The 14513-nt window shown below is 37.0% G+C and overlaps 1 protein-coding gene across 4 annotated transcripts in view; it reads left to right on the top strand.

Moving 5' to 3' along the window:
- The window catches only part of znf131 (zinc finger protein 131), a 45327-nt gene extending 32577 nt beyond the window's left edge, over positions 1 to 12750 (top strand). For all 4 annotated transcript variants that reach the window (XM_039758612.1, XM_039758609.1, XM_039758611.1 and 1 more), the window contains exons 6-7: positions 1735 to 1865; positions 10916 to 12750. In XM_039758612.1, the coding sequence (XP_039614546.1) occupies positions 1735 to 1865; positions 10916 to 11485 (701 nt within the window). In that variant the 3' untranslated portion in view covers positions 11486 to 12750. The remainder of the gene's footprint in view (positions 1 to 1734; positions 1866 to 10915) is intronic.
- Positions 12751 to 14513: the final 1763 nt, after the last annotated feature.

Here is a 14513-nt window from a genome sequence, read left to right as displayed (position 1 = left end):
CTCTAAAATAGTGATTTTAATTAGATTATTGGAGTTTATGCCGTATTTCCTAGGTTTTCTACGTGCATTGAGATTGCTTATTACAGTATTAATGGTGTGCACTTTAACGGAAGACTCTATTAAACATTCATCATGTCCTGGCACAGCAGTATTATTTCGGAAGGGGTTAAGAGCAGAGATAGATAGTCAAGAAAACGAATTACCTTCGATATGTTTTCGGAGAGGACCCGGCGCGAAACTGTTTGCAGGCCATCACGCTTGAAGAGACGCGCCTTTCCAAAAGAGATTCCAATTGTTGATGAAACCGACATCCTTCTTCTTGCAGAAACCCTGTAGCCAGTTGTTCAACCCTAGCAGACGACTGTAGTACTCGTTGGATCGTCTGACGAGAGGTAGTGGACCAAACGAAGATCTTTGCCGATGGGGTCCTCTCCTTCGTATCTTTAATCAAAGCTGCGAAGTCAGCCTTCAGGATTTCTGATTGTCGGTGCCTTATATCGTTTACGCGGCATGCAAGACGATTGATCCAACTGCCCTCTCCTTGTGTTTCTCGTAGACTGCTGGTGCACGTTTTCATTACATCTCGGACACGAGCACCGGGAAAACAAGAAACAAACGATTTTGCATTAGGGCATGAGACATTAAGGTTTCTAACGATAGAATCACCTACCACTAATACATCACCAGGTGCTGAAGGCGAAATGGGGACGCGGAGAGGGTCAAACCGGTTCTGAGATAAAATGCTCGCCTGTGCCGATGGAGGTGCTCTGGCCTTGAACCCCCGCCTGCATAGCTGAAATCCACCGAGGTCAGCAGCGCGCGCTCCTACGAGACGCGGGGGTGAGGTCGGCACAACGCGGGGTTGATGTTTCGCGGTTCCAGATGGCAAGGACGGTTTATCCAACAGCCGGGCCTTCAGATTTCTCAGGTATTTCCGTCGGGACAGGAGTTTCTGAATCTGTTCATCAAGTGCTTGGAGTTCCTCAATTACGATTTCAATGCGCGTTACTCCACTGTCGGCCATTTTCTGCTTCGTGCCCTAGGAGAAATGAGAGAGAGAGAGAGAGGTTAGAGACATTCTACTAAATACGTGTTGTTTTACATTGTCAATGTGACCTTAAGACTTGTGTGTGCTTTGTAATGTAGTGGTGTCCATACCAGGGATGACTTTCACTTTTCATCTAGTATTCCTCGGTTTATGCAGTAAATGGATGAATGGATTTATATATATTTTCATGTAACTGTAGCATATTTTTAGCCTTATACTTTTTGTTAAAATATACACCTGTAAACTATCTGAGGCTAAGTCCATCCTTACATCTAACCAGTTCATCCATTTCAGGTTCATAGTAGTTTATGGTAATGTCATCTTAATAAAGTTCCACCTTCATGAACATAAGTTATCTATGTTTTGTCAGGCACCGTATCTTTTAAAGAAATCTGCTACCATTCTTCTGTAGCACTGTCATTAAAGGTATGGGAGAGCAGCTTATTTTATCAAGTAACTTTATGGATTGGTTTAAATTTGTTTTTCTAGTGGACTAAGAGAGATTTTAAAATGTTGCTTGTTAATTGTAGACGACAAAACAAAATGTGAAAAAGTTGACATGGTTGTAACATTTCTATAATGAAACCATGAAAATAACTTCTGTGTTTTGAGATGTTTTATTAAAAACATTATTATTTTAAAATGACATCTGTGATTTTATATATTTAGATGCTTTCTTTCTGCAGGGGAAAAGCCATTTGAGTGTCCCAATTGCCATGAACGCTTTGCCAGAAACAGCACTCTAAAATGTCACTTGGCAGCATGTCAGAATGGTGCTGGTGCTAAGAAAGGAAGAAAGAAGCTCTATGAGTGCCAGGTATTTTAGCATTTTATTAAATCATAAAACTATTTCCCTAATGGCTGTTGTAGCCAAGTGTATTAATTGTATTTTTGGTGAAGTTTATTATTTGCATAATGTCTGAGCTGAAGGCAATTCTGAAAAATTAAACCTGCTTCCAAAAACTAGTGCCAAATTATGTGATTTATTTAATTTTGCCCAACTTAGTAATTACTTTTGAATATTAAAATGCATCCTACAGCTTATAACATATATACTGTATATATATATATATATATATATATATATATATATATATATATATATACATACACACACACACACACACACACACACACACACAAACCGGATTCCAAAAAAAGTTGGAACACTAAACAAATTGTGAATAAAAACTGAATGCAATGATCTGGAGATGGCAAATGTCAATATTTTATTTGTAATAGAACATAGATGACAGATCAAACGTTTAATCCGAGTAAATGTATCATTTTAAAGGAAAAATATGTTGATTCAAAATTTCACGGTGTCAACAAATCCCAAAAAAGTTGGGACAAGTAGCAATAAGAGGCTGGAAAAAGTAAATTTGAGCATAACGAAGAGCTGGAAGACCAATAAACACTAATTAGGTCAATTGGCAACATGATTGGGTATAAAAGGAGCTTCTCAGATTGGCAGTGTCTCTCAGAAGCCAAGATGGGTAGAGGATCACCAATTCCCACAATGTTGCGCAGAAAGATAGTGGAGCAATATCAGAAAGGTGTTACCCAGCGAAAAATTGCAAAGACTTTGCATCTATCATCATCAACTGTGCATAACATCATCCGAAGATTCAGAGAATCTGGAACAATCTCTGTACATAAGGGTCAAGGCTGTAAAACCATACTGGATGCCCGTGATCTCCGGGCCCTTAAGCGTCACTGCACAACAAACAGGAAAGCTACTGTAAAGGAAATCACAGAATGGGCTCGGGAATACTTCCAGAAACCATTGTCAGTGAACACAATCCACCGTGCCATCCGCCGTTGCCATCTGGAACTCTACAGTGCAAAGAAGAAGCCATTTCTAAGCAAGATCCACAAGCTCAGGCGTTGTCACTGGGCCAGGGATCATTTAAAATGGAGTGTGGCAAAATGGAAGACTGTTCTGTGGTCAGACGAGTCACGATTCGAAGTTTTTGGAAATCTGGGACTCCATGTCATCCGGACCAAAGAGGACAAGGACAACCCAAGTTGTTATCAATGCTCAGTTCAGAAGCCTGCATCTCTGATGGTATGGGGTTGCATGAGTGCGTGTGGCATGGGCAGCTTGCATGTCTGGAAAGGCACCATCAATGCAGGAAAAGATATTCAGGTTCTAGAACAACATATGCTCCCATCCAGACGTCATCTCTTTCAGGAAAGACCCTGCATTTTTCAACAAGATAATGCCAGACCACATTCTGCATCAATCCCAACATCATGGCTGCGTAGGAGAAGGATCCGGGTACTGAAATGGCCAGTCTGCAGTCCAGATCTTTCACCTATAGAGAACATTTGGCACATCATAAAGAGGAAGGTGCGACAAAGAAGGCCCAAGACGATTGAATAGTTAGAGGCCTGTATTAGACAAGAATATGAGAGCATTCCTATTTCTAAACTTGAGAAACTGGTCTCCTCGGTCCCCAGACGTCTGAGTGTTGTAAGAAGAAGGGGAGATGCCACACAAGGGTGAAAATGGCCTTGTCCCAACTTTTTTGGGATTTGTTGACACTGTGAAATTCTGAATCAACATATTTTTCCCTTAAAATGATACATTTTCTCAGTTTAAACATTTGTTCCGTGATTTATGTTCTATTCTGAATAAAATATTAGAAGTTGGCACCTCCACATCATTGCATTCAGTTTTTATTCACGATTTGTATAGTGTCCCAACTTTTTTGGAATCCGGTTTGTGTGTATATGTATATATGTATATGTATATGTATGTATATATATATATATATATATATATATATATATATACAGAGAGAGAGACTGACTAGCAACATACCCGTGCTTCGCAACGGCGAAGTACTGCATTAAAATTTTTATTAAGAAGAAAATTTAACCTTTTTAAACTGAGGGAAAATATGCCAATAATTATTTGTTAAGGATCTCTTTGTATACCATGTTGTCAGTTCGGCCCTCGGTTGTAATATGACCAAGCTGTGCGCTGAGCTTACTCTTGAGCATGCAACTTACAGTTGGCCATGTGAACAGTAATCTTGTCTCAAATCTCACAGCTTGAATTGCTGCTGTCATAATCGGTTTGAGTTTCATGGTTTGTTTCAATTATTACAGTATTTGCAGGATTTGTTGTATTGAAGTGACATTCGGCATCTGTCAAGCGTTGTAAGCACACAACCGGTTTCAGCGATAAAATCACATCCAGCTTTTGAGAGTTTAAACATTCATAAACATCAAAGTGTCCACTACTGAAATCGTCACCTGTGAATCTAAGATGTTTAAGTGGCATTGGCGGTTGTCGAAAGGTGTAAAATATTTGGCCATTTCGGTACACTTGAAAGCGACAACCGAACAATTCGGCGGCAGCCATCAACTCACATGCAGAACCATAGGTGAAGGGCTTAAGCATTTCACTCTTATAGTGCTCCTGTGTAGTATAATTATCTCCTGTACTGTCATCAGTCCACACCTTGAACCTGTCCCAGTCATTCAATACATAAGACACAATGTTCCTCCAGATATCAAGAGTGAGCCTGCTATGGCTGTGCAATATGTAACAAAGAGAATAGAAAAGGTAGGTGGTATCTCCGGGCATGGAAACAACTCGGCAAGTGATAGTTCTTTGATCGATAGTGATCACCTTGATAGACATGTTAATGGGGGTTGGAATGATAAAGGAAATGGGTACCTGAGAAATGTAAAGTAAGTGTAAAATACCTATACAATAACTATAATTGTAATAAACAAACAATAAAACAGCGGAGAAGCCGTGGATTAAACAAAAAGGCTGTAGTTATCAGTAGGGAGACGTGAATCCCGTGGCGGAGCAAGGAAGGGAATGTAGAGACTGGAGCGACGGACGGCCTTATATAGGCAGGCAGCCAACAACGTAGGAGGCGTTGCGATGGGGGACCCAATGCCGCCTCACACGGTGACCGAGCTGCAGGCTATGGACGTATATATGTACGTAAGTAGGATTCAGTTAGCGTTGGGAACCCGTGTACCAAATTTCTTGAAGATGGGCACATAACAAAGACTGTTGAAAAGTTCAATATGGCGGCCGACAGTGGCATCATACCACCGAAATAAGTACAGTACATTGGTTTCGGTTAGCGCAGGGAAGACGCCTACCAGATTTCGAGAAGATGGGGCCATAAATAAGAAAGTTAAACATGGCGGACGTTGTTGACCGTTATGACCATTACGTGTAGAATTTCGAAATGAAACCTGCTTAACTTTTGTAAGTAAGCTGTAAGGAATGAGCCTGAAAAATTTCAGCCTTCTACCCATACGGGAAGTTGGAGAATTAGTGACGTTGGAAAGTTCAATATGGCGGCCGACAGTGGTGTCATACCAACGAAATAAGTACCAAATTTCAGCCTTCTACCTACACGGGAAGTTGGAGAATTAATGACGTTTGGAAAATTAAATATGGCGGCCGACAGTGGCGTCATACCACCGAAATAAGTACGTACGTCGGTTTTGGTTTACGCAGGGAAGCCACCTACCAAATTTCGTGAAGATGGGGTCAGCCTTCTACCTACATGGGAAGTTGGAGAATTAGTGATGAGTCAGTCAGTCAGTCAGTGAGTGCTTTGCCTTTTATTATTATATATATGTAAAATCATAATTTTTGAGAGATTAAGGTTTAAATTGAGAGAAAAAAAAACAGTATTTTAAAAGTAAAACGAGGGGAAGTTATTAATTATGCATATAATTATTTTAAATATAATAATTACTTACAAAAGGTAGTCACTTTGGAGTTTTTTTTTCCCCTCCCTTAAAATTTTTGAAGGTTTTTCATGGTGGAATGACGGAAAGAAGTCTACAAAAATAAACTCATTCTACTTTCCACTATAATGTTTCTTCATTTGAGCTGTCATTGTGTCATAGTAAAAATAAATATTGCATACATTATACTTTGCTTTATTACCTTTTCCTCTATTTTTAGAGGAAAAAAAGGTATAATTTGTTTTTCTGATATGTTAGATATATAATTCAAATATACACCATAAATATAAACTACATCCCACTTTATGTGCACATTCAGTGATCAGATTGTTTATGTGAACTGAATGGCTGTTATCACCAAGCAACTTCAAACCATGTCCTTTTTGTTATTAAAAAAAATGCTGCTGTAGTTTTCGAATTTGTGAAAGCTTATGCATTGATTCATAGTTTAGTTGAGTGACTAAGGCAGTTACTGTGGCACTTGGAAGGGACAAGTTCAGTGAATTTCTGGTAAACAAAGTTAAATAAGGTAAGCCTGAAATTTTGCAGTATGCATTTTCAGATATTAGAAATTATATATTTCCATTTATGTTTCAGACATTTTCACCTATAAACCTAACAAATGACACATATTATACAGGAATGGAAAGTTTCCCCAGAATTCTGCTTTTCCCAAAACAGAAGTAAGATCTGCTATAAGATACAGTTTTCATAATTAACAGTGACTCTAAAACCAAAACTAATGTTCAGTCTTTGCATTCTCCTGTTATTCTCTGTTATATTGTTGTCTCAAATATATACTATATAAAAGGAAAATTCACTAATACAATAGTAAGGGTGGATGAACTGGCCAGCTGCCCATTTAGTTCAAGATTTTGCTATCAAAGCAAGCAAATGCTTCAATGCAGATAAGCTTCATATCCTCAGAAGTTGAGCCTTTTGTTGATTCTTCTCTCTCAACTTATCCTCATTTATTTCCTTTGAGATGTCTATTCCACTACGTTCTGGTTCTCTGCCAGGTCATGAATGTTTACAGATTTTTTTATTGCTGAATCTATAGTTTGGACTTAATGCTACTCTTATTAGGGATTTTTTTTTTCTCATCCAGTGAGAGAGCAGCCAGTCGTATTAGGCTTCAGTTAAGAGGCCTCACTACTTTCTGTGCCCATTTGAATATTTGTCTTAGTAAGAACTGTCTAATGTTCACAATATGTGTATTTACAAGCACATACAAATTTGGAATAATGTGAGTAATCTGGTTTCTTAAAAACCTCCATCTAGATGCTCGAGTCCACTTATGGAACGGCCTTTGACACAATCCCCCAACATCATTAAACTGCACAAAAAAAAGAGTTAAAGCATTGTTATCACTCACCATAATTCTGAAAACAAGCATGGAGCCAGTGTCTCACAAGTGGTGTAAGGAGCATCAAATTTAAAAGTAACTAAGTTACATTACTCATTACTTAGAAAAAAGTAACTAAATATGTTATATAGTTACTTATTATAAAATGTAATGCTATACAGTGCATCACCTTTGTGTTACCTTTTCTTCTTATTTATGAAAAACTGCAAATTTGACTGGCCAGCATTTGTTATTATATCCTAAGCCCCAATTAAAATCTTCATGAAACTGACCAGAAAAACAGCCAAATGTGATACTTTTCTTGTGTTTTATAGTCCTTCATGCCCTATGAAGTAAATAATCTAATCTATCACATTTTTACATCCTTGACCTGACTTCCCCAAACATTTGCTTTGTGAACACTGGCCACTATGACATCCAATAACACTGTTTCAGGTAGCTGGATTAAAACTAATCTGAGTCTTTATTATTATTAATAATAATGTTTCTGTTATCAGATTGCATGCAGCACACTCTTTACTGCTTGGCTATGCAATTGAGCCCTGCAAAGGAGCAGCATAGTGATACATTGGCTTCTTGCCTTATACCCCAATTCTGCTGGGACAATAGTACCTACCGCAGGTAGTTTTACTTCAATAAAGTACAGGTGCCGGTCATAAAATTAGAATATCATGACAAAGTTGATTTATTTCAGTAATTCCATTCAAAAAGTGAAACTTGTATATTAAATTCATTCATTACACACAGACTGATGTATTTCAAATGTTTATTTCTTTTAATTTTGATGATTATAACAGACAACTAATGAAAGTTCCAAATTCAGTATCTCGGAAAATTAAAATATTGTGAAAGGGTTCAACATTGAAAACACCTGGTGCCACACTCTAATCAGCTAATTAACTCAAAACACCTGCAAAAGCCTTTAAATGGTCTCTCAGTCTAGTTCTGCAGGCTACACAATCATGGAGAAGACTGCTGACTTGACAGTTGTCCAAAAGACAACTATTGACACCTTGCACAAGGAGGGCAAGACACAAAAGGTCATTGCTAAAGAGGCTGGCTGTTCACAGAGCTCTGTGTCCAAGCACATTAATAGAGAGGCAAAGGGAAGGACAAGATGTGGTAGAAAAAAGTGTACAAGCAATAGGGATAACCGCACCCTGGAGATGATTGTGAAACAAAACCCATTCAAAACTGTGGGGGAGATTCACAAAGAGTGGACTGCAGCTGGAGTCAGTGCTTCAAGAGCCATCACGCACAGACGTATGCAAGACATGGGTTTCAGCTGTCTCATTCCTTGTGTCAAGCCACTCTTGAACAAGAGACATCGTCAGAAGCGTCTTGACTGGACTGCTGCTGTGTGGTCCAAAGTTATGCTCTCCGATGAAAGTAAATTTTGCATTTCCTTTGGAAATCAAGGTCCCAGAGTCTGGATGAAGAGAGGAGAGGCACAGAATCCACGTTGCTTGAAGTCCAGTGTAAAGTTTCCACAGTCAGTGATGGTTTGGGGTGCCATGTCATCTGCTGGTGTTGGTCCATTGTGTTAACTGAGGTCCAAGGTCAACGCAGCCATCTACCAGGAAGTTTTAGAGCAATTCATGCTTCCAGCTGCTGACAAACTTTATGGAGATGCAGATTTCATTTTCCAACACGACCTGGCACCTGCACAAAGTGCCAAAACTACCAGTACCTGGTTTAAGGACCATGGTATCCCTGTTCTTGATTGGCCAGCAAACTCGCCTGACCTTAACCCCATAGAAAATCTATGGGGTATTGTGAAAAGGAAGATGCAATACACTAGACCCAACAATTCAGAAGAGCTGAAGGCCACTATCAGAGCAATATGGGCTCTCCTAACACCTGAGCAGTGTCACAGACTGATCCACTCCATGCCACGCCACATTGCTGCAGTAATCCAGGCCAAAGGAGCCCCAACTAAATATTGAGTGCTGTGCATGCTCATACTTTTCATGTTCATACCTTTCAGTTGGCCAACATTTCTAAAAATCCTTTTTTTGCATTGGTCTTAATTTATATTCTAATTTTCTGAGATACTGAATTTGGGAATTTCATTAGTTATCAGTTATAATCAACAAAATTAAAAGAAATAAACATTTGAAATACATACGTCTGTGTGTAATGAATGAATCTAATATACAAGTTTCACTTTTTGAATGGAATTACTGAAATAAATCAACTTTGTGATGATATTCTAATTTTATGACCGGCACCTGTAAGTATTGTGTTAGATTACTTGTTACATTAAAATATAATCAGACTGTATAACGCACGTTACTTTTAATCCATTATTGCCAATCATGGATTTTGCCAAAATTTCAGTTTTCTCTTTATTTAGCTTGAGAAAATTACAATTCATCCATTCAGAAATACAAGTAAGACATTGTGTTAGTGAATCAAGAGAGTTGGTGTCATCAGGTGTTATTGATGAGTACAGCTGTGTGTCATCAGCATAGCTGTGGTAGCTTACGTTGTGCCCCGATATAATCTGACCTAACGGAAGCATGTAGATTGAGAAGAGCAGCGGACCCAGGATAGAGCCTTGTGGAACACCATATAGAATCTCATGTGCCTTTTGAGTTGTAATTACCACAACTAACAAAGAATTTTCTCCCTGCCAGGTAGGATTCAAACCAATTTAGGACCCTGCCAGAGTGGCCCACCCATTGACTAAGGCGATTTCTAAGAATGTTGTGATCAATGGTGTAAAATGCGGCACTGAGATCTAGGAGGATGAAAACAGATAAATGGCCTCTGTCTGCATTTACTCACAAGTAATTTACTACTTTAACGAGTGCAGTTTCTGTGCTGTGATTTGTTCTAAAACTTGACTGAAATTTATCAAGAATAGCATGTTTATAGACTGCCTCTAGAATTTTACTTAAGAAGGGCAGGTTAGAGATGGGTCTAAAATCAAGGTTTCTTTAACTGGAATAAGGGTATTCATGGCATTTCTGAAGCTGGGTGTCTGTGAAAAACCGGATTATTTAAAGTGTATATAAACATATTCGCTCGTGACATTACATACCAGACTGGAGTGTACTTGATATTCATTTTGGAGCTGTCATAAAGATATATTACTGGAATACTTGGAGATCCGCATTAGAGTGATCCAGCAATCACCCAAGTTCTAATTCTTTTAACGTTTTGTTAGGCTGTACAATCAGTCTACTACCCTCATCTTTCTTTTACTTTAGACTGTTGGTGCTAATTTGTTAGGAACTGTAAAATCTGTTGGGAATTATAAGATTAATGACGTACTTCATCAGAGGTTTATAGGTAGTTATGCTTAAGTCTCTATCTGCAAGGACCTGTCTCCATATGGTTCTAAGAAAAAATAGTCATCTCTTCAGCATTTTGAAAGTAAGAAATTCTGCGATACTTGAGGCTGTGTTTGATCACAGTCCTTTACATCTGCCAATATTTGCTTTTATAGCATCTGTATTTGAGTTTGTGTGAAGTGTTCAGTCAGTTTAACAAACTTGTATTCCTTGATTCATCAAAATAGTAGTGATCTTTCTTTGAACATTGCATAACAATAGAATAATTGTGCATACATATTATTTAAGCACAACTTTAATGAACATATCAGACTACCTCATCCATTTTGTTGGAATTGGATACATACAAGAGCCTTGGTGCTAGCTTGTTTTAGAAGATTTTGGGATCAGCAAATTAATTACATTTTGCAAATATACTAAATGTTTTTTTTTTTCTTTTTAATAAACATATCCTTTTCATTCTTACAGGTATGCAGTAGTGTGTTTAACAGCTGGGAACAATTCAAGGACCATCTGGTAATACATACTGGGGAAAAACCTAATCATTGTACTATTTGTGATCTTTGGTTTACTCAACCATCTGACATGCGCACACATCTTCGAGACTGTCACAATATTCATGAAAGAGTTTTGACTGAGGTAATACTTCAAGATCATGTCACAACAGATGAAACAGCAGAGGCACTGTTGGAGGATGTCCGTGTAGAACATTTGACTGTGGAGGAAGTTCATATTGATCCATCTCAAGTGGTTGAAGCTGTTCAGGTGCATGTAGACCCTGTTGAAGTAGAGCAGCGTAAAGATCAGCATATTCAGGATAATGAGGAAAAGTCGGCAGAGGCTGAAGGCCGTGAGGTAACTGATGGACAGACTACAGAAGCACAGGTGGAAGAGCACATAGAAATTGGTTCAGAACAAGTCTCAGATAGCACTGTACCACACTATTTAGAACATACTGTGCAAGAGGTTGAAATGGAACATGAGCAAGTGGAAATTCATGTGGAAGAGACTGAAGTAATACAAGAGGAAGAAGTATAAGCAACATATTGAGAAAGTAGTATGTGAAGAACTTTGACCTCCTATAATGCAGAAAGCATAATGGATTTTGCTTTTTCAATTAGAGGGGAATATTTCTTCCTCAATGTGTTTTAGCCTATTTAAAACTGAAAACCTAAACTCCAGGAATATGAGTGTACATTTGAAAAATAGACATGCATATTTAAAAGAATTACTAATTTGCACCCTGTCATCTTTGTACTTCTCATTTTCTGAAATTAGCTACTGTAATTGTTTTTATGTTTTTTGTAGTTTGCATAAATACTGGTATTTTTTTTGTAAAAAAGACATACCAGTTAATATATTTCCCCTACCCAGGGAAAACCATGCTTCTAAAAGAAGAATGTAAATGTATATTTTAGACATAACGCAGTACACAGGTCATGCTTGCCTATTAAAAGGTGCAAGAGACCTCTGAAGCTTAATTATACTGTATGTTCAGTTCTTTATCAAATATTTAAAAGGTAGATTTCAGGCAATGCTGACAGCATGGAGATTTTTCTGTAAAATTATTTGATGGTACTCTGCTGCACTATGTATAAATAACATAATAATTTGTCCCACACTGATTATGATTCAACCAACATTTCTAATGTTTATTTGTTATAACTAATGTGTCCATGTCATTCCAATTTGGAAGAACACTAGATATTGTATTAATATTGTACATGCTTTTTAAAAATGATAAAATCTTATTTGGCTGTACATTTTTTTTTCTTTGAAGTGGGGGAGGCCGTACAATGTCAAAAAAAGCTTTAAGTCTTCTATGTGATATCCCAAGAATATTGAGATTACATACTTGAAAGTCACTCTTAACTGCTTAGTGGTCTTTGTACATGTCTTTTTCCTGTCTTCCATAGATAAAGAATCCTAAGATACTTTAGGTATGTGTAATATTACGGTGGTTTTACAGACATTTTAAAGACCTGAATTCAGCTAAGTGTTTGGTTCCTTTTGGTGCCAAAAGAAAATTGGAATAAGTGTGGCCCATTAGGGATACAGTTTAAATGTCATTAGTTACAGCTATATTTCAAAGTTACTGATTCTTTTAATTGATCCTTACTGTTTATTCATTTTTATTTTGACGTGGCAAGGTTTTTATTTATTAAGCTTATAATTTTTTGTAATCTGATAAAAATGTAAGCATAAAACCTAGTAACCATTCATATTTACATAGCAACTATTCATTTTTGTATATTCATATTTTACAGTGGATACTAGTGACCAAATAAATATACATGAAATAACTTCCTGCTCTCAATAAAAGTCAGTATTTTTTCTGTATTGTACCTCAGATCCTAAAGACATACTGAGAATCAGGCAAAGGAAGATTTTAAATAATTATAGACATAAAACTTTAAACTGGCCTCTATTCAGAATTGGTTCCTGTCTTTTTAATGTGTTGCTTTTAAGATGGTTATTTCTACCTGCAGTCTAATAATTGGAAAGGTAGTTTCTAAAATTGAGTGAATGTGCGCAAATATTTTAGGGCAAAGCAAGTAAAAGTAACACTAAGCAAATCCAAGATATGTGCATGTCTAAGTCTTTTTGAAACGGCTTCTACTTATTGACTATAATGTGCTTACTTCTAATCCTCATGCGATTCAATTTTATGCATACTACTTACTATTTAAATGGATAGTGTTCCTCTAGTGTTTCAGTGAGTCATTGGGAACTATATCCTCAATTACGGTAGTTTGTGCTTGTCAATTATATTACACCCTTAGACTATAGTGTCAAGCTGCTGTCACATAAATCTACATTGGTCATAGATGTAAAGGCTAAAATGACAGTAGAATCCTTTGTATAATTTTTACTCTTGTCAGGAGTTCATTATTGTATCACTCAAGTTTTATATGAATGTGATCAACTAAGCATACCATTTCCTGCATTTTTTTTTCTAAAGTTGGTATGATTCCTTAATACTATCAAAACAGACTGATCACACAGTTTAATCAGCCTCTAGTGACACCAGTCAGAAGGATGAGGTGTATGATATTATCAGTTTTGCATATTTAAGGAGTTTGATGTGTACTGTATGCCTGGTTTGAGATAATTCACATCCAGTATGGTCCCAAGTTATAAATTCACTTGTCTTTATTCTCCCAAGAAACAGTATATCCAAAATGAAACTTTCAAAAATATTTTGGTAGTTTTGAATGTATTAAGTGATGTATTTGTCTGTTTTAATTTGTGCTGCTTTTATTTACATGTCAGCTGGAGAATTACTCTACATCAAGAGTGCAAAACGTGCATTTTACACATCGATCTAAAGCTGTGAATCATTGTTTTTGCCGGCATTTGTAAGTAAAACATTGTCTAATATTTGAGTTGTCCCAGTATATCCTCTAGGTACTTTTAAAAGGTTGTCCAAGGTTTCTACTTCAGCTAAACCCTTTGTGTGTTGAGTGAGATGTTCCATGGATTCTGTCATGAATGCATTTTTCCCTCATTTCCACCAGTATTTTTAATTATGTGATTCACCATTGAACTGAAAGAATTAGATAACTGACTGGTATTTTGCATGAGTGATTGATTTTTAATTGCTGCAGTTTTCATTAGGCCACTGTTGTAGTAATTAAAATTCCTTTACTAGCATATCTGTCTGCCTGATGCTTTACTAGGTATAGTTGTTGAATTATTGATCATAAATCCATAATACATGTTGTGTGTGTGTGTTTTGTCTTCCTTTTTTTGACATTTTTTTTTTTTATTCATGCAAAGTGAAACATTCTTATATAGTGTTTATTAGCATACAAGTTATTCAAGCTTACTGTGTAGAAAGTTTCTTTGGCTTTGGATCAATCAGACTGCATGTGTCTATTGTTATTTTTAATGTCGTAATTTAAAATCTTTGGTCCTGTATCGACTGTATTATTAATAACCTCTTTCACATGCTCATGCAATCAATAATTGCTTAAACCTTTGACAATTTATCATATATGCATCTTCTTACTTGCTAATCTATCTATCAATATTACAAAGAGTTGATACTATGCATATGACAGCT

This window comes from Polypterus senegalus, chromosome 7, assembly GCF_016835505.1.
Source record: "Polypterus senegalus isolate Bchr_013 chromosome 7, ASM1683550v1, whole genome shotgun sequence".
Lineage (NCBI taxonomy): Eukaryota > Metazoa > Chordata > Cladistia > Polypteriformes > Polypteridae > Polypterus > Polypterus senegalus.
This window is presented reverse-complemented; position numbering and strand designations above follow the sequence as displayed.